Raw genomic sequence first — 24695 nt, 5'->3', positions numbered from 1 at the left:
TATAGTAAATTCTACATAATATAAAATTTACCATCTTAACCCTTTTCAAGTGTATAATTCAGTGTTGTTAAGTATATTCACATCGTTGTACACCCTTTATGTTTATAATCGGGACATGATAGCGAAAGCTTGTCTAATGTTCTGCCTTCACCATAAGTGCTTCTGATGGCTTTACTTACAGCAAATCATTCCTCCCAGCAATCCTTTAAGGAAGGGCCATTATTTTGCAGGTGAGGAATCTGAGGCACAGAAAATCAGGAGCTAGGTAGACCTGAAAGGCTGTCTAATCTGACAGCCTCCTTTTACAGAGAAGCAACCTGAGATCCCAGTTAGTAAGTAGCACAACTGATGGCAGAACCAGGTCTTTTAGCTCCGAATGCAGGGCTCTTCGGGACACGTTAGACTCTCAAAATGGTCCTTCCATTGGCTGGAGCGGCTTAGCGCCAAAGGCTGCCATGCGGCAAGCTGCAGAGCCTTGGCCCAGTGGTCATCGAACACCGGTTCAGCGGCTCCACCGAAGCCTGGCTGGGAGTCTGTCCACCCTACACAGCTGCCACACGGTGGTGACTGGGAGTGGAGTGGACTCTGGAAATTCCGAAGGCTACTTTTCCAGTCACATAGCTCCCTTCATGATACTCTCCAAGGAAAATATGAATATCTCTAATACCTGATGTTTCAATAACACCCCACCATTTGCCGGCTTCTTGGATCTGTCATCTCGTTAGCTCATCACGGCAGCCCTATAAGATTGGTCACAGTCAGGCCAGATTTTATTATTTTCATACTACTGTTAAGAAACCGAAAGGAAAAGAGCAACTGTGGGAATTTGTCCAAACTCACCTAACTAGCAGCAGAGGAGCGACTCTGGCTCAGACCTATGTGTTTGGGCTCTCTCCCCATTGTACACCTTCCTGAACCCTGAGATTTGGCAGGTAAACTCCGCTTTCAGCACGGAACTTCTGAGCTCTCTCCACCTGTGCAGGAATGAAATGGCAAAAGGAATTCCATTCTGTTGGAATGAATGTCATGGAGATGGTCCTTGCCAGGAGTCATGCCTGCCTAGTCCTTTCTGGATGGTCGTACCTCCCTTGGGCAAAGGAAGTCAAATGGATTTTGTTGTTTATTAAACTAATTCACCTGTTACAACGCTGCAATTTGATCAGACATTCTGTCTATGAAAGCGCCAAACTCCAAAGAATGTTGTTCTGTTTCTGTCGACCCAAAGGCACCCGCTTTCCAGAAGCAGCACTGTGTTGGCAATGGTCCAAGCAGTGAGACATGAAACCATTCCAAGAAGGGGTATTTGATTCCCATCTTAGCTTAGTTACAAACTGAGCCTTTCAGACATAACAGTAATTACCAGAATCTAATTGCAGCCGAGCCCAAGAATGCAAAACCTGCCACATGGAGGTTGTAAATGCCAACTTTGTGTTACAGATTAAGCCAGAATTTTATTAATTTGCCAAGGTGAGGTGGGCAGCCCACGATTTCAGCACACTTTCTGGCTGGAAAGCTGTTGGAAGCTGGAAGAGATTCATGTTTGTGGGTTTTCATCGCCCCTTCTATGTTCCTACCTGGGGCATGGTGCTTGAAGAGATGCCTGGCCGATGTTGACAACCAAGCCAATTTACGTTCTGGCTTCACTTGCGGGTGGGGTGGCCGTGCTGGTTGTTTTCTTCCTCAATGAGGCAGGGCTGAGCGCTTTGATTTGCAAAGCCCTTTTATCCCAGGAAGCCAGCGGGGTGGAACTGCCTCTTTCTTACTGCAGTCCTTCTGCTCTTGCAACCCGGGGACACTGCAGTGTTTGAGAGGACAGAACCGCCTGCATCACTCCTCGCCACCCGTGTGTGTGAGCAGAATTCATTTAATGCCAAGGGACGGGGCGGGATGAAAAAGTTTGCCTTTGTGACCAATCCAGAGAGCGGGAGGATGGCCTCCTCGTCTCCAGGGACATCCCTGCGTCTTTAGAATGCAGGCTGCGGTGTCCGACAACATTCCCGGGGATCCCTGCTGAGACTCGGTAATAGACTTGAGAGGCTAAGCGGAGGTGAGTGAGTGCGCACGCGCGCCTGTCCTGGGAGCCGAGGCCGGCGCGTGTACGCCACCGCCCTTCTGCAGAGACAAGGTACCATAGACGGAACGCTGTTAACCTTGGTGGTCAGCTGGGCTTCTGCAGGTTGAATGTTGAGAAGATGGTGAATGCCGGAGGGCCAGGCATCAGGGTTTTTGTGACCTTCTTTTTTCCCGGTTCATTTCTCTTTACTCTTTGTTCATTGGATTCACAGCCTTTGCCCAGTGATTCCCTTCATATAATTGATGAGAACATGGCTCCCTGGAACAGGCAGCCTTACGGGAAAGTAGTTAGGGCCACATCCAGATGCAGGATGGAGCTTGGAGGGCCCGCAATGGTTGGCATGACCATCTGCTCGGGACAGGTCAGTCACCCCCTAAAGACGCCCAGCTGTTTCCTCTCTTTCACATACTATCTGTGTGACCTGTACTTAACCTCTTTGTGCCTCAGTTTTCCCATCTGTGAAATGGGGGATGATAACAGTATTTACTTATAGGTCGTTGGGAAGATTAAGTGAGCTATGAAAGTTACTTTGAGCTGCGCCTCACATAAATATTACCTACAAGTTAGTCTTTATTTTTTTTTAATTTAAAATCAATTAATTACCATATAGTGTACTATTAGTCTCAGAAGTAGAGTTCAGTGATTCATCAGTTGTATATAACCCCCAGTGCTCATCATATCACGTGCCCTCCTTAATGCCCATCACCCAGTTACCCCATCCCTCACCCACCTCCCCTCCAGCAACGCTGTTTGTTTCCTGTGATCAAGAGTCTCTTATAGTTTGGCTCTCTCTCTCTCTGGTTTCATCTTATTTTTTTTCCTTTCCTTCCCTCTTGTTCATCTGTTTTGTTTCTTAAATTCCATGTATGAATGAAATCATATAATATTTGTCTTTCTCTGACTGACCTGTTGTGCTTAGCTTAATACCCTCTAGTTCCAACCATGCCATTGCAAATGGCAAGGTTTCATCCTTTTTGGTGGCTGAGTAATATTCCATTATATATATGAACCATATCTTCTTTATCCATTCATCTATTGGTTGGCCTTTATTATTATACATGTTTTTTTCTTAAAAGGTTAGGATAACATGTCTACCTTTGAAATTGTTGGGGATTATTTTGATCTGATAATTTTATAAAACTCATTGAGGCAACTATAGATACTTCATGATATCTCAATGGTGTCAGAGGTCACTAGTGTGTGTCCAAGGGCAATTAACAAATCACAGGTGATTTTTCAAATTGAAGGTTGAAAAACCATTACCCACCAGTCAGAAGAGTAAGGGACTAGTCTTGAGTCTTTCACCACTTAGCTGTGTGATCTTTGGAAAGTCACTGAACCTCTTTGAGCTTTTGTGTTCTTACCTGTAAAATGAAGACTGTGATGTTTGCCCTGCTTCCCCCACAGGGTGGTTGTGGGCATGAAATGAGGTGTCAGTGTTTTGCAAGCTGTAAGTACTGAACATATGTGAGAACTGTTATTATTAACGTAATTAATAGGAGGCCACCCTTGACCTTGTCATTCTTTAATGTCTTTCTTTCTGCTCACTCGTTGTCAACCCAGTCCCCTGAAGTATCTAGCCGATAACTTCAACCCAAGGTAAAGGGTGAGGGGCCAAATACAGGGAGAGTGGGGGCAAAAGGGAGAAGGCCAGAGCCAGCCTGTTGTTCTCATTAGGCTCCTGGGCAATCTTAGCTGTCATTAGAGACTCTCAATTCCTCGCCCAGGCCAGGAGTCTCAGCACAGGAGCCAGGCCAAGTACAGTAGCAGATGCTCAACCAAGATGGCGGGCTGCAGAAGGAGAGGAGAGGCCACGGGAAGAATCATCAGGCAGTGCTTAGATATTCTGGTTCTGCATCACGCAGAACTGGATGCAAATCTCAACCTCACCACAGACCAGCTGCGTAGTCTGGGGAAGTGGCTCAACCTCTCCAAATCTCAGTTTCTTTATCTTTAAAGTGGGGACTTATCATAATAATACCCACCTCCTTGAACCACTGTGGGCATGAAGTGTGATAATTGATGTCACGCACTCGGCACTCTACCTGTAGTATCAAAGCCTCCTTGAGGATGAGGGCCCGCTCTTATTCATCTCCATATCTCCAGCATTAGGCACAGTCCCTGGCACAGGCCAGTGTCCAAGAACTACAGTCAGCACTACACTAAATAGGGTCACAGAGGCATGGGAGTACTATGGAAAAGGGGCCCTCAGGAAGTATGGCTGAGCAGGCCGGTCCTGCCAGGCTGTGTGGGGCCCAAATGCCTTGCTGAAGGGTTTAAGTGCTATGAAACATTTTTAATGGGGGAGTGACATGACCTGAGTGGTTTTCAGAGAAATAGCTTTAGAAGCTTGTCAAGGGTGAGCCTAGAAAAGACCTGAATGGAAGCAACAAGACCGAGCCAGGAGACAATAAAACAGTGGACTTGGGGAGGAAAGGTCAGCTTCTAGAAACATTTCCGTCAAATCCCCTTGGTGACCGTCAGTTGGAGGAGCCGGCAATCCAGTAGTCTAGGAGCATGACTAGGCAGTTCAAAGGCTCATTCTGTTTCATGGGGCCCCACAGAGGGAGGGGAACGAACAGACAAACACTATTTCAGAAGCGCATTGCCAGATCCTGGCACAAAATGTCCGGGATCACCACCTGGGTCAGGGTGTGTGTCTCCGTGCAGAGGAAAGGCTGCGCACACTTCCCACAGGGAGTTTCCCTGGGAATTGGGGGAACGGTCCATGGCCGAGCTCCAGACAGCCTGACGTAAGGAAGCCTCGCTGGATTTAGCAATAAAACTCCCTCCTGTCCTGAGATGCGGTAGGAGGATTCGACCCGTTGGGCCACAGCCCTAGACCATTCCATGTAGCTGGATGCTCCTCGCTACACTTCTTAGCCAAATTCACTGCTGAAGGCGGGTGTCCTCACCATGTCAGGTCCTAAGGGAACCCACGTGGTGGAGGTTGAGTTTCATCCCCAGGTTTTCTTGAAGAGAATCACAGATTTCTATTTCACCAGGCCTGTGATTTAATAGGAAGGTGAACAATATTAACTAATACCGACTAAGAACTTCACACAGGCCAGGCATGTCACTAAATGCTGAACATGCGTTTACTACTCAACCCGCGCAGCTTGTCTTCGAGGGTGATTAAATCACTTTCACATACTTATACATTTAATCCTGTTTACCCTACTATGATCTCCATTTCACAGATGAGGAAACCAATGTGCCGAGAATTTCAGTGTCTTACCCAAGGTCACCTAGCTAATACGTGGGGGAGGCAGGAGTGGAACCCAGGCAGCCTGTTTCAGAGCTGGTGCTCCCCACCACCCCACTGTCCTGCCCTGAATCACTGTCGTGCTGCTCTGGGGCGGAAAACAGAACAGAGACACTCTCAGGAATTGTTTAAACACGCCTCTTGGTTTTTTATTGCCTCACTAATAGACGTCTGTTGGGTTTTGCTCACAGCTGCCCTATTCACTTGGGATTTCAGACATTGTGCAATAAAAGCCTTGCTAATTACCCAGTAATGAATCATAGGAGAGCCGTAGGTCTGGAGTTGAGTGATTTCACAAATCCCATTTTATTATTAATGATGGTCCTCACATGTGGAAGCACATTTCTTTCTGTTTTCAGAGCCACTCTTCCCCTGTAATACTCAGGGGCGGTGTAGGTAAAGCCGAGCTGATGGTCTTCATTTCTCAGATGAGAAAACTGAGGTTCAGCATTCAAGCCACCTGGCAAAGTCACACACCTCTTACTACACATAAAGCCATGTGACAGCGGAGTTCGGGGATGACAGGACGTTCCAAGGCAGATCACATATCAATTAAGAGTCGCTTATGAGCAGTATCTAGTGACTTCAAATTGGTGGTTTAAGATTCTTGAGATAAGTTTGTTCTCACACACGTACTTGGGTCTTGCTTATAGCCATCGTTTTTCCAAGTAAGTCTTGTCTAGGGAGATTCTGTAACTGGGTAGAATGAGCACAGATTCTGATTTTGCAGACGGGAATTACAGGGGAGATTTGAGTTAACGCTTGTTCATCAGAAAGCTAAGTGTGGTCCTGTCTCATGCACTCTCTTCTCTTAAAGCCATCATTTCGAGTCACACTCAGAAATCTGACCACAGATCCATTTCCTCTTTGCAGCCTGTGCAAGGCTTTGATTATGCCAAGCAGCACCTGGGCCAGCAAGGGGCGGATGAGGAGGTTGTCCCTGTGACTCAGGAAACGGTGGTCCTCCCACTCCCTGTTAGAGATCCTCCTGCCTCTCAGGAAAGAGACATCACCCAGGACGGAAGCACCATCAAGACCGCCAAGTCCACGGAAACCAGAAAGAGGTAGGCATGGGGCCGACTTCTGCCTCCCCCACCCCCAGCAAAGGGAATAATTGATGGTGAGAGCAGCTGAGGCCCTCGAGTTAATACTACTTTTCTCTTCAAAAATTCCCCTTCATAAATGAAACAAGATGGGAAGATGGGATCAGGGGGCGGGGGGAGACAAACCATTAGAGACTCTTAATCTCAGAAAACAAACTGAGGGTTGCTGGCGGGGGGGGGGTAGTGAGAGGGTGGCTGGGTGATGGACACTGGGGAGGGTATGTGCTACGGTGAGTGCTGCAAAGTGTGCAAGCCTGATGATTCACAGACCTGTATCCCTGAGGCAAATAATACGTTATAGGTTAATAAAAAAAAAATTCCCCTTCATGCTTGTTTTGAATGTTTGAGAGACTAAGTGATGACAAGGATCATAACACTGGCTTCTCATGAGCCACGCTTTGTGAGGTTTTATGTCTCTGATCAGCCACAACAGCAGAGTTTCAGCTTTCATATGTATTACAACGAATTGGGCACTGGTGTCACACTTGTATTTTTAAACTTGTCTTAGAAACAGTGCCCTTGATTCAGTAGAGTTGGATTTTTTATCTGGCCGTTTTTCAAGAGTTCGTGGTTTGAGCTCGAAAACCATTTTGGGAGGGGGCACCTGGGTGGCTTAGTTGTTTAAACATCTGACTCTTGGTTTCAGCTCAGGTCATGATCGTGAGGTCATGGGATTAGGGTTATGGGATCGGGCCCTGTATCGGGCTCCACACTTGGTGGGGAGTCTGCTTGAGATTATCTCTCTCTCTCTCCCTCTGCCCATCCCCCACTAAAATAAATAGATAAATATTTTTTTTTAATTTTAGGAGTTTTACCATTAGCAGAGCACTTTGATATGCATTGGAAAGGCTACAGAAAGGTTTGCAATTGAGTCCTGACCCCAAGGATCTCATGATGGAGGGACAGAGAGAGAGGTATCTGGAAACCAAGCATGACATGTGAGTGCTCATAGGGGAGTCTAAACGAAGTGCTGTGGAAAGAGAGGAGAAAGAGCTTAATTCTGATAAGGGAAAGGTGGTGGAGGAGCTTATGTTCTACCTGGGCCTCAGAGGGTGAGTGGAGTGTCAACAGCTGGGGAGAGAGAAAGGCATCCAATCCAAAGGAGCTGGGAGAAAATAGCGACCAGCACACATTCATGCACTGGTGAATGTCCCTAGGGTTTATAGTTCACAGTGGTTGGGGTGCAGTGAAGGATGAAACCAGATGGATGAAAATTGTGGAGGGGCTTGATGGCCAGGCTTGGGAGTTTGACCTATATTCTCTGGGCAGTGGGAAACCACTGAAAATTCTTCTACAAGACAGTGACATCCAACCTGTATTTTAGAAAGACCACTCCAGTAGCAGTGTGGATGATAGATGGGAGAGGTTAGGCTAGAGGCCAGGAGACTGGCTGTAAGGACTTTACAATAGTCTTATAAAGAGGTAATGAACTCTCTATGGCAAGCCCTGTTGGCTAGCCAAACCAACTCCCATTGCCAACTCCCTTCTCTCCTTTGCCTGAGACCACAGTGGAGGCTGGGAGAGCTACATCACCCCTGCCTCCTTCCTACTCTCCCTCCCTTTACCTAACAGATATTTGCTGAATGCTCTTCACGAGGCACTGGGGATACTGCAGTGAACAAGACAAAGTTCCTACTCTCATGGTGCTTACAATCTGGTGGGGAGAGCTAGGCAATAAACAAATGGAGAAATAGACGCACAGTAAGTTGGGTGGTGATGGGTATGAAGAAGAAAACAAAAACATGGTAAGAGGGTAGAGTGATGGAAGAGGGCGGGGGCATGATGCTATTTTGGCCAGGAAGTCAAGGAAAGATTTTCTGGTTAAGTAACACTTGAGAAAGACCTGAATGAAATGATGTGTAACCTCAAGGCTATCTTGGACAAAGATATTTCGAGCAGATGGAACAGTATGTGCAAAGCCCTGAGGAGGAAATCTCTTCACATGCTTGAAAAAGAGCCAGAAGGCCAAGGAGGCCAATGTGAACTAGGGAGGAAATAGTGGCAGATGGGTCAGAGAAGTTGCCTGAAGTTGAACATGTCAAGCTCTATAGACCAAAGTCAGGACTTGGAATTTTATTGTGAGGAAAGATCAGAAGTCATTGGAGGTTTCGAGAAGAACAGTGACATGCTGTGACTTGCAGTTGTAAAGGCTCACTCTGGCTGTTGTGTGGACAAGAGATGGTAGAGAGACAGAGTGGAAGCAGAGAGATAATCAGGAGGCTATTACTGTAGTCCAGGTGAGACATGGCAGTGTGGGCCAAGGCACAGTGCTGTGAGAAGTGATGGGATTCTAGACACATTTTTGAAGGAAGAGCTCACAAGTCTTGCTTTGCTGATAGATTGTTGTGAGGAATGGAAACAGAGAGGGACACATTTGCTACAGGTTGTGTTGGAGAGGACTGGAAGAGAAGAAATCTGCAGGAGATGATCACGAGTTTGGATGTGGACATGGTAAATTTGACATGCCTCTTAGACATCCAAGTGGAAGTCCTCAGAACTCAACTAGCTGAATGAATGTGCAGTTCAGAGGAGGGGTCCAGAGTAGAAATATAAATGGAGGGGTTGTCAGCATTTAGTTATTTAAAGCTATGACACTGGACGAAGTCACCTAGGAGAGTATAGGTAGAGAAGAGATCCAAGACCTGACCCCTGGAACACTGCCATGATTAGAGGTCCAGATGATGAAGGAGAATCAGCATAGGAGACCAAAAAGCATTGGGAAAAAAGGCATGGGGAGGACAAAGCAAGAATGGATTCCAAGAAGCCAAGAGAAAGGAGTTATATGAAGGGGGATGGAAGAATTGTCTGTGTCAAATACACAAATTTTGCACTGGAGTCATGCAACAAGGCTCTGTGTTTTTCCCTCCAGGAGTTCTTGGTACCTCAGAAAGATGTACAGAGAAACAGCAGGTAGGATTCCAGCTTGGGTAGGAACGAAGGTTGAAGAAATATGGATTAGCTTTCTATTGCTCTGCCACAAATTCCTCCAAAGCTTAGCAGCTTAAAACAACCACCATTTCTTCAGCTCGTGATTTTTGTGGGTTGGCAGTTTGGGCTGAGCTCAGGTTGGTGGTGGCTCTGGGCTGAGCCAGGCTTGGTTGATCTAGCTGGGCTCACTCATGCACCTGTAGTCAGACAGTAGGCTGGGCAGGTTGGACCGGTAACTGGGGCCCCCTGCCACATGGTCTCCCATCCTCTAGCAGGCTCACTCTGGCTTTCTCACAGGGTGCTTACAGGATGCTAAGGGCAGCAAGAAAACAAGCTTCCAAATGCGGGCACTTCTCAAATCTTTGCCGGTGTCATGTTTGCTACTGTCCTGTTGGCCAAAGCAAGATACATGGTCTAGTCCAGAGTTAATATGGGAGGAGACCACCAAAGCTTGGTTACGGGGAGGTGGGAATAAATCGTAATCACAACTACAACGGTCTGCCCCAGCACAAAGAATTGAAGCATACGGCAAAGCAATAGATGAATTATCTGAATTGATTGGCAAGTAGAATTGCTTACAGTAATTATTCTCATTATGATCTTTGCCAAATACAATAAAGGCATGGTAACAACTTACTTATCACCTACTAGAGGACCCTGAAAAGAAATAAATAGAATTACTGAAATTAGGATATTAACACAGCACTGCTGGGAAGAATAAAAATTCCTTTTTACCCATTCTAGCTGAGTGATTTAAGTTGTATAAAAATTTATTTAAAAAAAATTTTTTTTAGAACAAGCATTTCTTCTTGAATTAGCAAGGAGTCTACTTTTGGTAATCAAATTCAATTACTTACCCTGGGAATTTTATTAAGAAATAATAACTTAGGGGTGCCTGGGTGGCTCAGTGGGTTAAAGCCTCTGCCTTCGGCTCAGGTCATGATCTCAGGGTCCTGGGATCGAGCCCCGCATAGGGCACTCTGCTCAGCGGGGAGCCTGCTTCCTCCTCTCTCTCTCTCTGCCTACTTGTGATCTGTCAAATAAATAATAAATAAATAAATAAATAAAATCTTTAATAAAAGAAATAATAGCTTATGAAACAAATATAGATAAAGAAAACAATGTCTACACCACTGAATGATTTCTACGTTTGCTTCATAATGTTACTGTAAAAATAGAATTTTACTAAGGTCTGGCTCTGTCATTGCCAAAGCTATTCGAGAAAGCTCACCTCTGTTCAAGTTCACCTGACCATGGGAGTCATTAGGGAAAGAAACAAAGATGCCAAAACCAACAGCAAACTCATCATGCATTTATTTTTCTGGCTTTTCATCTTGCCACATCAGTTCCCTCGTTCCTGCCGGTTGAGGACCACATGACCCCTCTGAATGGGTCTGTTAGGTGATCCAGAAAGCTTCACAAGTGAAAAAACAGGAGAAACCAGAAATTTGATGGTCGTGAAGATATCTCGATTTTTACATCTATTTTTCAAACTGGTTTAAAACTGAAATCTGAGCATTCAGCCACTTACAAACAGATGGGTGTTGCAGGCCCTGTCCCTCTAGCCAAGGCTGTTGGTGATGCTGTTTTGTTGGTCTGTGACCAGGATTAATGGGTGAGGATCAACCTCATAGGGACGGCCATTCAATTTGGTGATTGGCCATAACTGTTCAGCAACGGATTAATCCTCCCCACCCCTTCATCCAAGCTCCACGTACACCCATATCCCCAGAAGGGGGCCTACTGAGTTCAACAGCCTAAAACTATAGCCTCACAGATGGCCCTTTCTTGCTTTCAGAAACATCTTAGCTACTGTCCTGTGAGTGGACATGGACACATACAAATTTCACTTTCTGTTTTTGACCAGATGTTGATGGCCCCATGTAGACATAAGTTTATAAGCTGATGAAAGAGTAAAGCAGAGGTGTAGTTTCTCTCCAGAAATGTGCTCATTCATGCCTTTTCCTGGAGTGAAAGGAACAGCCAGAAAATCGTTTCAGGATCAAATGAAGAAAGAATCTGCAAATGCTACAAATACCATTAAGTATTTTGTGAACATAAAATAGGTTACAAGAAGCCTTTCCCCTTCCTTCCTCTCTGGACCTCAGTGAGAGTCTTGCTGTCCCAGTAAAGCCAGTTGGAAGAGGAGGTGCCATTCTGAAAACAATCCGAGGGCTTATGTGTTCTCTGTGGACGTGTCTGTGTACAGCTAGGACTTAGTGATCAAATAGCTGTTGGGTAAATAATGTATATTTGATAAATGAATACCTTATCCATATTTTCCCAAGCTGTATTCTTTGTATTACTGTCTTATGGTGAAAGAGATCTGGGGCCAAATAAACCCGGAATGCTGGATTAAACCAAAGGAGAGGAGTCTCTTTACAGAATTGATCAGGGCCTTTGATATGCTAAAGTGTATTAGGTCATCCAAAGAAGGAAGATAATGAACAAGACTTCCTAAACTTAACTGGCCTGAGGCACGTCGGCCAGGACCATCTCATTTGGCTGTGTTGTTCTGTGGAACCCCTGGGCAGATGTGGCCTCATCCCGTGGTTGGGAGCCGGCCCTTTCACTGGTGGTGGTTTTGGGGTGCTGAAGTTCCCAGAGGATGGGAAGAGAGGAGGGAGGGGAAGAAAGAGGAGCATCCACTTTAGAAGCTGCTTACTTACTGGTCAAGGGCTCCATGTTATTCCAGCCCATCTTCCGTCATAGGGACTGGAGGCCTTTATGTTCTGAATTTGGACCATTGACGGTAGAAGAATAAGGGGTTCAATGAGGCCTCTGGATACCTGCCCCTGCCTGTCTACACAGAAGGGAAGGCAGTTGGTGTTTATGACGATCTGAGGTCTAAGGGAGCACGAACCGCAGCAGGGGCTCCAAAAGCCCATTTCCCAGAGTGTCCCAGAAGACCAGATTGGGCCCCAAGGGAAGGGGAGACGGCCCGTGGCTTGCCCCAGGGCTTTATCCAGGACCTTCTAGGAGACGGTGAAGGAGAGGTGCTCTAGCAAGTGGGGAGAGCCCTTACCTGCAGGGGGAGCCCTGGCTTCCAGGATGGATCTGCTGCTTCCTAGCTCAGCCCGGGACAAAACCGCCCACCTCCTCCAGCGTCACATCCGTCACTTGCGAAACAAGGGTGACAATCACCAGACCAGTGGTTTGTCCCTACGGATCACTGAGAGTTCTGAAACCATTTGCATAGCCCTTGGCACCCAGCTGGTGCTTCTGACGGGGAGCTCTTGGAGAACATGGGGGTGGTATCTTTGTGTCTCTGTATACCATGGCACCTGGCTTGACGCCCGGCAGAGCTGGTGCCCACGAAGCACCTCCTGAAGGGCCGAGCAGCTCAGATGGGTTTGCCTGTTAGCGCAGTTTCAGAGCACGTGTGTGCGCACGCACACCGGTGTGGGAGGCAAAGTGACAAACTCGGTGATGCGGTGACTTCAACTTTAGTGGTCAAGGTCTACTCTGTAGAGGGAATCACCAAAGAGAACCTTATGTCTTATGCATGTGCCCGCAGATGCCCCCTGAATCAAGTGCTCTCCAACCCCCTCCAGAGCTCTGTGTTTTAAAAAGGGGGCATACTTCCAAACGCCATCACCACTGCTTCCACAGTCACTGGGGGTTAATGGAACAGAGATGGGACCTGAGGGCCGCACTCGTTGAACTTCTCTGCAGAGCTAAGCACTCCCGTAAACAACAGACTTCACTTCACCATGGCCAGACGCTTACCCCATGCGGTAGTGTGGGGCTAGTTTTGTTTTGTTTTTTGCTGTTTTCTTTTTTCTTTTCCTGTATCATTTCTTCTTTGTGGATAAAGCCAGAATGAAAGGCGACAGACATAAACCGCAAATAAAATAACCTTGAGAGGAGGCTCTGGAGTCGGAACTTACCATCTTCCTGTTGCTATGGTTACTTCCAGCAGGTCGCCCAGTGAGAATGGCTCTGTCATCAGCAACGAATCAGGGAAGCCCAGCTCAGGGAGGCGCTCGCCCCAGAATGTCATGGCACAGCAGAAAGTGACAAAGGAGGAGGCACGGAAGAGAAATGGTGAGAAGCCTTCCTTGCCAACACCAGCCCTGAGCCCCTCCCACACACACTTGCCCACACACACACACACACACACACAGGAGCCCACGCTCACACGCACCCTAGGTTCTCCTTTCTGGTGCGCCCCAGAAAAGTCAGGAGGCTGACCCCCCCCCCCCTTCTCTGAATTATCCTCTTGTGCCCTCTGCTCCCTGACCTTATGGAATTGCCCAGTGCTTTAGAAAAGCCCTGTGCAGAATGCACTGATGTTTGCTTTGCAAATTTTCTAATCCTTGGCTGAATGGACAGGATCCCTAGAACTGGATCCACAAGGGGGTCAGATCTCCGAACGGCTGCTTGTCTTGGAGAGTCCCCTCATTTTCTTGCCCTGACTCCCTTGGTAAGCTTCAGGGGTTCAGTCTCTGCCAGGGAGACCAGGTATTACCAAGCCACCTCTCCCAGGAAACGACACGGTGATCCATCTGTCATCACAAAAATCAGCCCATGCTTCTGCCTTTATTCTCTCGGGAAACGAAACTGGCTGGATTCTCCCTCGTACAGATCTTTTCCCTCCCTCTAAGGGATGGGGGATAGGGTTTATTTATAAGTCACTGGAGCTGCCTTATTGTGTTGTGACACCATCTCTACGTGGCATCCATCAGACATGACTGTATGTCCCCCCCCCCGCCCCCGACCCACCTTTGTTCTGACCCTCCTTCCACGGGCTCCTTCCCCCTGCGGTGCTGGCTGGCTGAAGCCCAGGTTTGAGTACCCCAGGCTGCCACTCAGATCCAAAGAAATTCCCTTCAGATTTCAATGGGTTGTAAGGTGGGATCCTGCAGAAAGGCCAGGTGAAAAGCCAAATAATCTGGCACTCAGGTAGACAGGAATTTGATGGACTAGGATTCAGGGTGTCTCTCTTGGACTAGTGCCAGAATATTCCTTTGTTTCCAAATGTCACTGATTTCTTTGTTCTGACCCAAAAAAGAAAGTAAGAAAAGGGATAATGACACAACGGATTTGTCTTCTGCAGGGCAAATGTGGACCTCATTCCTATTTCTAGCCATTGTGTAAAGCACTGGTTTAAATTGTCCTACCGATTTGATTCTTGAATTTCTTCTTCTCCTGAACTCCCCATGCCCTGTAACAGAGACTGCTTTCTACACCCAGATCAAGGCATGGCATGTGGGGTTTTCTTAGAATATCTACTCTCCCTGGGACCACCAGAAATCCTACCTATCAGCTCTCTGCCAAGCCAGCTCATGGAAGGCTTCCCAGAGATATATGAAGTCAGATCAAAGTCCTCCCGCACATGTCCCATCACCCACGCCAGTCCTCAGATGACCTTGAATAATTTAGCCTGTGTCTTTCTCAGACCTTCTTACTATGCATATGACAACACACACATATCTGTTTTGTTGCACTGCTTTGTTCTTTTATAAAATGAATCCGTGCACCTACTGTTCTATGCCCTTTTCTTGCTTAGAAATGTACAATGCACTCACTCCTCTGTCAGTAAGTCACGTTGATGAGATGATGCCTTTCCCTCTCCCTTGCATTTAATCCATGGAAAAGGAGGGAGCAAGGCCTGCTTCCAACCCCAGCACTCCCCACCCTTGCTGGTGAGACGCTGACCTGCCCAAAATGTTCCTTCCGTTCTCATTTCCCACAGCTCTGCTTGCCTCCTTGTTGTTTAGGTCACTTTGATTATTTAACTATCAGAAATAACAAGAGCCAGGTGCATGAATAAAATCCAATTATGGTATGAGGTTGAGGTTTGAATGTATTTGTTCCATTAAAAAGCCATCCTTTCTCCAGGTTCGTGGTACTTAGTTGCATTGTCTTTCTGCCAGAGGTAAATCCAGTGAGTTTCCATGGGTGGTGGCCTCTGTTTCACTGCAGGTTCCTATTCAGCAGGGTTCAGCTTGAAATTTTCAAACAGAAATGATAGGACCAATTTGTTCACTCTAAAATCCAACAGACGCTAAAGCATATCAGAATTCTAGGCTGGGTCTCACATGGAACCTCCACTCGCCCTTTTTATCACAGACTCGGCGATACCATATCCTGTCCACGACGTCAGAGCTCATCAAAATAACAATAGTGTATTTTATTGGATTGGAAGATGAACGGAAGGAAGGAGGGAAGAAAGGAAGGAAATTAGATTGCTGATTTATGCTAGTTAAAACCAACAGTGCAACTAAGACACAATGAGGTCAGGGCCAGTGGCATTTATGACGATGCTGGTGGTGTACGGTGTGTGGGACACTTCCACAGTTTAACTGTGGCCCTTTCCTTTAGCATTCTCTCACGTTTTTCTATACATCAAATATAACTAATATTACTATACTATACATCTATAACTATACTATACATCTATACTAACTATACATCAAATATGCTAACTATACATCAAATATGCCCATGAACTTGTTGGACTTCCTCACTTTCATATATCAATATTTAATATAATGTCTTTTTTTTTAAAGATTTTATTTATTTATTTGTCAGAGAGAGAGAGAGAGAGAGAGAGAGAGAGCAAGCACAGGCAGACAGAGTGGCAGAGGGAGAAGCAGGCTCCCTGCGGAGCAAGGAGCCAGAGGTGGGACTCGATCCCAGGATGCTGGGACCATGACCTGAGCCAAAGGCAGCCGCTTAACCAACTGAGCCACCCAGGCGTCCCGATTTAATATAATGTCTTTTTACATAATCTTTTGGGGGAGGGAGGCAGGATAGCTAATTATCTTTCTCTTAAACCTGAAGAGATTATTGTGCAAATCTGAATATTTTTCAAGAATAAGGATGGAAAAGAACTACAGTTCATACAATTTCCAGGATACCCTTTTCCCGTCCCATTACAGTTATGCTCTCTCCTTACCCTGTCCACGGGGTGGCAAGCGACGGTATCACAACCCAGAATCATTAAAAACACTGAGTACCATCTCTTCACCCTCTGAACGGTTTTGTGATAGCATAATTTTAACTTTGACGTGTTCACCTGTTTTGCAGATACTAACAACTTACTACAATCTCCTTTTCTAAGTCAGGAAATTTTTGTCATTCCTTCGTTCATTTATTCAACAAATCCCTTACTTAAAAGCCGATTGCACATGAGACCTCATGAAAGGCAATAGGCATCAGCCTTTTAAAAGGTGGAGTTTCAATTCCAGGGTCGGGGCAGGGGACAGGTTAAATCAATACACATCAGCAGTGATAAGTGCAAAGAAGAAAATGTAACCGGGTGATGGGCAGGCTATTTTAGATTGGTGGATAAGGAAAGGCTTTTTCAAACTACAGTTGAAAAATAAGAAGGAACTGGGCATGCAAAAATCTAGGGAAAGAGCATTCTGAGCAGAGGGAACACCTAATGCAAAATCCAAGAGGTAAGAACAAGCCAGGTGTGTTCAAGAAGGCTATTGTCGCTGGAACAGGTTGGATAAGAGAAATATGCTCAGCCATGTGGTCAGGGCCAGATAGGAAAGACTCTGGGTTTTATTCTAAGAGAGATGAAGGCTTTGGAGGGTTCTAATCGGAGGAGTACTGTGATCTGGTTACCTTTCAAAGAGATAGCCATCCTGGCTGCTGTGAGTATGTATCTTGGGCAGGAAGACAAGAGCGGAAGCTCCCAGAAGGGAGATTATTTAGGTATATGAGGTACTTACTGCTGTGTAACAATTTGCCCCAACCACTGGCAACCAAAAATGACCACCTATGTTTATTCTCTCCTGTCCTATCTGGGTCAGGAATCCAGGAGTGGCGTAGTTGGGTGGTTCCAGCTCAGGAGGTCACAGGATGTTGACCTGGCCTGTGGTCATCCGTAGACTTGACCCGGCCTGCAGACTCCACCTAGGAGGCGGCTTGCTCACATACTTGTCGGCAGGAGGCTCAGTGTCTTGCCATGTGGACCTCTCCATAGGGCTGCTTGGGTGTCCTCATAACATGGCAGCTGACTTTTCCCAGAGTAAGTGATTCAGGAAGGAGCAAGGTGGAAGCCACAGGGGTTTTTTTTTATGACCTAGCCTTGTCATTCCTGCAATTCCCCAGTGGCTACACAGCTCAGTACTATTCACTGTGGCTGTGAATATCAGGAGGCGAGAATTACTGGGTGCCGTCCTGGAGACTGGCTGCCGTAGATGGTGTCACAGCAGTTGTCCAGGTGGGACATAGCGGTGGTCAGGCAGGAATTGCCCAGCAGAGCTCTACTCCAAAAAGACGTGTGAATAGAGCTTTTCTTCGTCATTGGCTGTTTCGTGTCCTGCTGTTTGCAAGTAAGTTCACAGAGCCAAAAAAACACTCCAATTACAGCCCACTGTTAGACCCTATGGAGTCTGAGCCACATCGTACAATAACGATTTCCCCCACTTACTTTGGCAAATCTGTGATTATGATAAGTGACAATATGATACAAACTATGTGTTTCTCAATAATTTAAAGAACATCCCAATGTCTTGAGCAAGCAGTAGGAAAGATGAATACACTTCTGTTACATTCATATTTTACAGAACACCTATTTTGCTCCCAAATTGCCCACTGGTCTAGTTGTTTGAACGGGATCCATTTGTCTCTCGCCCAGCCACGCTCAATAAACTGTCATTCTTAGAGCTACCTAATGGGAAAGTGCTTTAAGCACAAGTCAATCAGCAAGATCCCACCAGCTCCGGGACTTCATCCGCCAGCTTAGTTATGGACGCACAAGGCAGACTGGTGTCTTTCAGCAATCAGAGCGGAATTATCTGTCAGAGGGGAGAATTAATTTAACAGAGTGTAGGCGGAATTCACTCTATTTAATTAGGGAAGTTGTCGATAGTGTTATATTCGTTTCTCTGGAGGTTATTTCTCAGCTTTCTTTTGTTTCGGCCAATGACAAAACCCCAAACCCAAATCATTGGAGAAGCAGCCCTGAGAAAAAAAAAAAAACAGAGCGTCAGCCGTAATTCTTATGGCCCGCTGACCAGGGAAGACTCATTGCTTAACCTTCGGCAAAAACGGGCAGCTTTGGTGCCGGAGACTGAACTGAATGCTGGTATTCCGTTGACTGTCATATTTTAAGAATAGTTGCCAGCTTTGGCCAAATCGTACTTTTTTCCTCTCCGAGTCAAACACAGAGAAAAAAATTACTTTTTTTTTTTTCAAAATACATTTGTCACAGTTTTGAAAGGATGATTTTTGCTGTTTCAATTCAAACCTTTATGATTCTTTCCTACCCGTTGATAATACAGTGGAGGAATGAACAGTATAGATCTTAAATTTAAGAGGAGTCCTTGAACAGTAGTGAGCCCTTGGCACCAAACCCGACGCTGTGGTTCCTGAGGCCACGATGAGTAATGTAAGGTCCTCAGCTTGGGAGCCTTACATAGATTCCCCCACGACCATGCAGCATCCCCACACAATAAAAAAATCAATATGTTTATGTTGTGCTTCAGTGCCGGCGAGTGATGAAGAGGACGGAGCCGTGCTTTTTGACAACGCTGGCAAGGCGGCTGCTGATCCCTTTGACACATCTTCCGGATCCGTGCAGCTCATTGCCATAAAACCCACAGCCCTCCCCGTGGTGCATCCCACCTCAGACAGGAGCCAGGAGTCGGCGGCCCTCAACGGCGAGGTGAGCGTCTGGGGACCAGCACTGCCAGGCCACTGGGAATTCAAACCAGGGAACACCATCTGGGCGAAATGGATGCGGGTTACGCGTGGTGTCTAGAGCTCTATCAGTCATTTTTACCTCTGGGTGTGCAGGCCTCAGTGGGACCAATCAGGAGGCAAGTCACCCAAAATGAGTTTGTTGGGTGATTTTTTTTTTTTTTGTAAACAATGGTTATGGGGCACTTGGGTGCCCCCGTCAGTAGAACACGTGACTCTTGATCTTGGGATCATGAATTCAAACCCCACGTTGAGGATAGAGTTTACTTTTTTAAACTGTAGTTATGAAGAGAAACATCAGAAATTCTTCCACATCCCCTTACACACATACACAACCTTCTGCCTTCTTTGGTAACACTCTTAACCTGTTCATTATGGGTTGTCAGCTGTAGTGGGATGAAAGGGGCTCGAACTGATAAAGGACCAGAGAAGATAATGTCCTACAGGCAGGAGTGTGGCCTACTACAGGGGCTTTGAGATGACTTTTACACCTTTTAGCCAGCTTGGAACAACTGTTTGCCTGCTTCCAGGATTTATCAGTACGTTTCAGGATGTGAATCAGTTTTCCTAAGAGACCGAAAAAATTTCGAATCATACTCCAGAGACTGATGATTTGACCAAAGGAAATGGATGGATGGATGGTAGATGGTAGCTATGGGCAGTTTAGAGAAGAGGAAGAGAGGAAGTCAGGTAGAGAGTATCCGCCATTCCTCCATCCCCCGCAGCAGAGTGGCGATGGGCAGAAATGTTTCTGAGCTTTTACGACCATGCACGTGGAACCCGCACGTGGGCACACACCTGCTTCGGGTTTTCTCTCTTGTCCAGCTGTTGTGTTGATTGTTCATTTCATTTGTCTGCAGACTGCAATTGTTACCTACAACAGGTAGAGATTTCCAAGGTTGGAAAGTGTTTTTCCCTTCACACCTCGAGGAACATGCCAGGCCCCTCTACACCTGGGCATTATAAACCACATCAGGGTTTCAAGGCTGCTGTGGCCACAGACGTCTCCGGGTCCTCTTGGCCTTGGTTTCCCAGCAAGCCAACGGTGGCAGGAAGGGGTAGGAGAGGAGGGCAACCCTGCTCTGCGAGCCTTGCAGGTTGTGCCAGGAGAGTAGCCAGCCTGGGATGGAGGCAGCCGGGGCCTGGAGCTGCTGACCCACACATCACAAATGCCCCTGTGGAATGGCATCCCTTGGAAGAGAGCTTCGAGGTCCTAGAACAACCCAGGGGGGCCATGGGCTTCAGGGGCTACCCCCTAGTAGACTGGGCTCATGGAAGGGGTGAGCACTAGGGGCAGAATGTGGGGCAGTAGTGGAGCCAAAGGCATGACCACACTGTGAGTGGAGGTGGGCAAGTAGGAGTTGGCAGCTGCCCAAAGTAAGGCCCTGTGACTCCCACCAGACGGTCCCCTGGGCTCTGGGGTACCCTGCAGTTAGTAGCAGGGCCAGGCTCTGGGCTCAGGGGAGAGGGGTGGTACCCCCCTAAAAAGTCTCCCCCTCTGCTCTCCTGGGCCTAGAGAGGGGGCAGGGGGTCCCAGAGGTCTCTCAGAGGGCAGGGGTGGGGTGGGCACCACCTCCTGCCCACTGTGCCCAGAGTCAGCTGGGCCTGGGCTGCTCCATGGCATGCCCCCAGGGGTCACCCAGCGAGACTTATTGCTGGAACCCTCGCTGAGGGGTGGCTGGGCACTGGGCAGCTGGGAGGGCCAGCAGTGCCTCACGCAGGGGCCTTGTCCTTGGCAGAATCTCCCCACATGCCCCTGCTCTGCCAGTACCAGCACAGCGCCTGGGCTGGGATCAGGCTCATGGTGACCACCCAGACACTACCCTTGGCCTTGGACTTTGCAGGATCTTTAGGCACCTTGCAGAAGCATCAGTGGGAGGAGAGGTTGTGGGGGATGGAGTCCTCCCAGCCCTTCTAGTCCTCCCTGAAAAAGGGAATGTGGCCCGGACCTGACCTGACAGATGATCCAGGCCTGCTTCAGCCTGCAGGGGGGTGCAGGCTGAATCACCAAGGCAGTCATAGTCAAGTAGGTGCAGGGGCCTTGTTATGCCACAAATATCCCTTCTTCTTCCTCTTGGGGAGCTGGGAAGACAACTCCGACTGGGAAGCCCCAGGCATGGGTTGCTGCTGGTCCCCATGCAGGGGGAGCGGGCCAGCAGTGGGGGCAGGGGCCTGGCCCCATGGAGGGCACAGGGCAGTGGGGGAGTGTGGTGAGGCAGGCAAGACCCGAGGGTCATCAATTTTTAAAAAGTACTTCACTGGTTGTGGATCTACAGGGAACTTCTATGCCAACTTCCTCAGAGTTTAGACAAAGAAACCGAGGCCAGAGGGTCAAGCGGCTTGCTCAGAAGCACACTGTGGAAATTGTGAAAGCCCCGATATGGTGTTCAGGCCCCTGGCTCCCTGTCCAGTGCTCTTTCCCTCTCTTTGACTTACTGCAGCATGTCAGTGAAAAATAGCATTGTGCTTAGAAGAGTACAGACTCTCAAGTTATCCTGCAGGGATCTGAAGCCAAGGTCTTCTACTTAGTATTTATGTGGCCTTAGGCAGGTTAGTTCATTTCTTGATGCCTCAGTATTTCCATGTGTAAAATGGGGCTATTGGGAGGATCAAATGAGTTACTATAGGTAAAACACTTAGAACAGGGCATAGCAGATTGTAATGTACAATCAGTACATTATTATTATCATCATTATTATTATTGTTATCAGTCAGCCAATGAGCATGGATTCATTGATCATTTATCGTCTGATGTCTCTTGGTTCTATAATTTGGGAACCTTCATGTCTTCTCAAAGCCAATCATGCCCACTGAATCTTTCCTTAGGCACAGTTCTCCCACCTGATACACAAGCCCAATGACTGGAGGCCTCTGAGGGGGTCACTAATAACCTGGTAACTGCTCTTGATTAGGACGTCTGCCCAGTGTGAATCTAGATAATGGGTGCCTTGTCGGGATCTTTTCACCCCAGCTTCCTGATGTGACTGTCACGGGGACACGTTCTAGATCTCAGTGAAATTCAATGTACAACTCCTTTTTTCTGCCAGGCCCATCACCCTGTCCCAGAAGGAAAACAGATGAGTATTTTACCTGTCCAGAAATGGATACCTCTTATATTTTGGCAGTTAGAGGAATGGACCTTGCTGGCATTTGGATTGGAAATGAGCCCTGAAGTGTTCTCTGTAATCTACTGCTTTGTAGCATTTAAGACAGATTGTCTTAGACTTTTCTTCCTTCTTCTCTTATGGTTGGCTTTTTTCACTGAAGAAACCACAACCCCAAAGCCATCAACTTTCCTTTTATGAATTATAGGTAATTCATTTAAAGATTATTTTAAAGAAAACATAATAACCACATAGAATGTTCAGAAGAAAAAAGAAAAACCACTATAATCTCACTACCCTTCCATATCCTGTTTTCATTTTCTATACCACCTCCCCAGACTTTTGAACAAACTCATGTATATTTTAGAATCTCATACAGACAATTTTATATCATATCTTTTTTAAGACTTTATTTATTTATTTGAGTGAGAGAGTGACAGAAGGAGAGGGAGAAGCCAGCTCCCCACTGAGCAGGGAGCCTGATGTGGGGCTCAATCCCAGGACCCCAGGTTCATGACCTGAGCTGAAGGCAGATGCTTTTAACCAACTAAGCCACCCAGGCACCCCATATCTAAACATTTGCAGTTGTTGCTATTGTCTTTGGAATGATCATTGTTCATGACCTCGTTGAGTAGGTATACCATTGATTGGAAAACTGGTCGCCCATTGTTCAAATCTTCCTGGTAATTTGTGGTTTAGTTTTGGTTCTGGTTATTATATCTGAGTAATTTCATGCTTGACTTTTAAAACCTTCTTATTCTGAGATAATTTCAGATTTACTCAAGAGTTGTGGTAATAGTACAGAGAGCCCTGTTGGCTCTTTACCTAGCTACCCCGAGTGTGAACATCTTTTTTTTTTTTTTTAAGATTTTATTTATTTATTTGACAGAGAAAGAGCATGAGTGAGCACAAGCAGGGGGAGTAGCAGGCAAAGGGAGAGGGAGAAGCAGGCTTCCCGCAGAGCCGGGGAAGCCTGACACAGGACTCAGTCCCTGGACCCCAGGATCATGACCTGAGCCGAAGGCAGCCACTTAAGTGACTGAGCCACCCAGGCACCCCCTGAGTGTGAACATCTTACATAACCATAGAATAATTTTCAAACCCAGGGAATTAACATTTGTACTCTGTGATTGACTAATCTACAGACCTCATTTGAATTTCATTGGTTTTCCCACTAATGTCCCTTTCCTGTCCCAGGATCTGGTCTGGGATCCCACATGGCGTTTAGTCATGTCTCCTCCAGTCTGGAACTGTTCCTTGTTCTTCTTTGTGATCATTCTTTGTCTTTCATGATCATTACTCTTTTGAAGAGTACCGGCCAGTTATCATAGACCATGTCTCTCAGTCTGGGTTTGTCTGATGTTTTCTTGTGATTGGATTGTAGTTATGCATTTTTGGCATAACCACGGGGGTGATGGGCTCTTTTGTGGGGATCAAGCCTTAATACTGATATGTCTGATTACTGATGATGTTAACTTTCATCTCTGACTTTGAAGCCCACTTGGAATGTTGCTTAAGGAGAGATTCCAGAAATGGGATTCCTGGCTCAGAAGATGTCATCTTAGCTCCTTCTCTTTGCCTAGTTTTCTTGGTGGCAAGCAGAATGAGGGAACAATGAAGACTGTGAAATGCTACCAGCCTAAAAATATCATTAAGGCCCAGGGTGGGGAGACCTTGGCAAGGGTCAGAAAAAATATGCCATAAATATAAAACATCTTAAGTAGAGCCTGTGTTAGTGAACCTTGGGCCTCATCCTATAGCTCTCTGTCTTATCACTAGATGAATTTTCTGTTTATGAATTGCAGAAAACTCTTTTAAAGATTATTTTAAAGAGAATATAATAACGACGCTATACATGGTTATGTTAATAGAATCCAGTCTGATTACAAACAGCACGAATGAGCCTCCATATCATCCAGTAGATGTCAGGCTGATTTCACCAGTCAGCTCTGCCCATGGGTATAACGTCCTCATTGTTGGTTATTTATTTACTTAGCATAGCCATCTGCTTGTATCTTTGACAGGTCAGAAGGTATGTTGGCCATGTTCCTTCCTATATGACCAGTCTGGCTTTGCCCTATCCAGTAGGAACTAACTGACATGAGTGGGCATACAAGGCTTCAGAATTACCTCTCAAGAAAGATACAGATTGACAAAAATAAGCTCTTAAATGCAGGTTGGTAGAGAGAACTTGGAAACAGGACGTCTACTCTGCCTTCTCCCTCCATTCATCCCAACTCAGCCTCTTTGGGAACTGGCTATCTTGTCCAACTGGGCATGAGCTAAATGGCCAGGGGAGGCCGTTGGGTTCCTCAGGGCTGGAACTACAAGTGGGGTACCAGGATCCAGCTGGGCTTCCAAGTCAGAAGCTTCCAGACAGGGGAACCTAAAGGATGTAGGTGAGATTAGCCCAACACTACAAAGGCCTGAGCAGACTTGGTTAGAGTAGGGAGAAGGAGCCCCTGATAGAAGGTCCAAGTGGCTTATGTGAGTGTCAGGCTCTATATTGTTTGTGGCCCAAACAATATTGTATGCTGGTATTAGAATGGGACACAGGT

General features: G+C 46.7%; 1 protein-coding gene across 4 annotated transcripts in view; it reads left to right on the top strand.

Moving 5' to 3' along the window:
* The window catches only part of KIAA1549L (KIAA1549 like), a gene marked incomplete at both ends in the record, with an annotated part of 252816 nt that overhangs the window by 178031 nt on the left and 50090 nt on the right, over window positions 1–24695 (top strand). For 3 of the 4 annotated variants that reach the window (XM_080817502.1, XM_080817501.1, XM_080817500.1), the window contains 3 exons: window positions 6213–6403; window positions 13290–13417; window positions 18820–18998. In XM_080817502.1, the coding sequence (XP_080673628.1) occupies window positions 6213–6403; window positions 13290–13417; window positions 18820–18998 (498 nt within the window). The remainder of the gene's footprint in view (window positions 1–6212; window positions 6404–13289; window positions 13418–18819; window positions 18999–24695) is intronic. The other variant, XM_080817503.1, reaches the window with a different exon arrangement.

This window comes from Martes martes, assembly GCF_963455335.1.
Source record: "Martes martes genome assembly, chromosome: 10".
In the NCBI taxonomy this organism is placed as follows: Eukaryota; Metazoa; Chordata; class Mammalia; order Carnivora; family Mustelidae; genus Martes; species Martes martes.
Note: the sequence above shows the minus strand (reverse complement) of the source record. Positions and strands in the feature narration are given on the sequence as shown.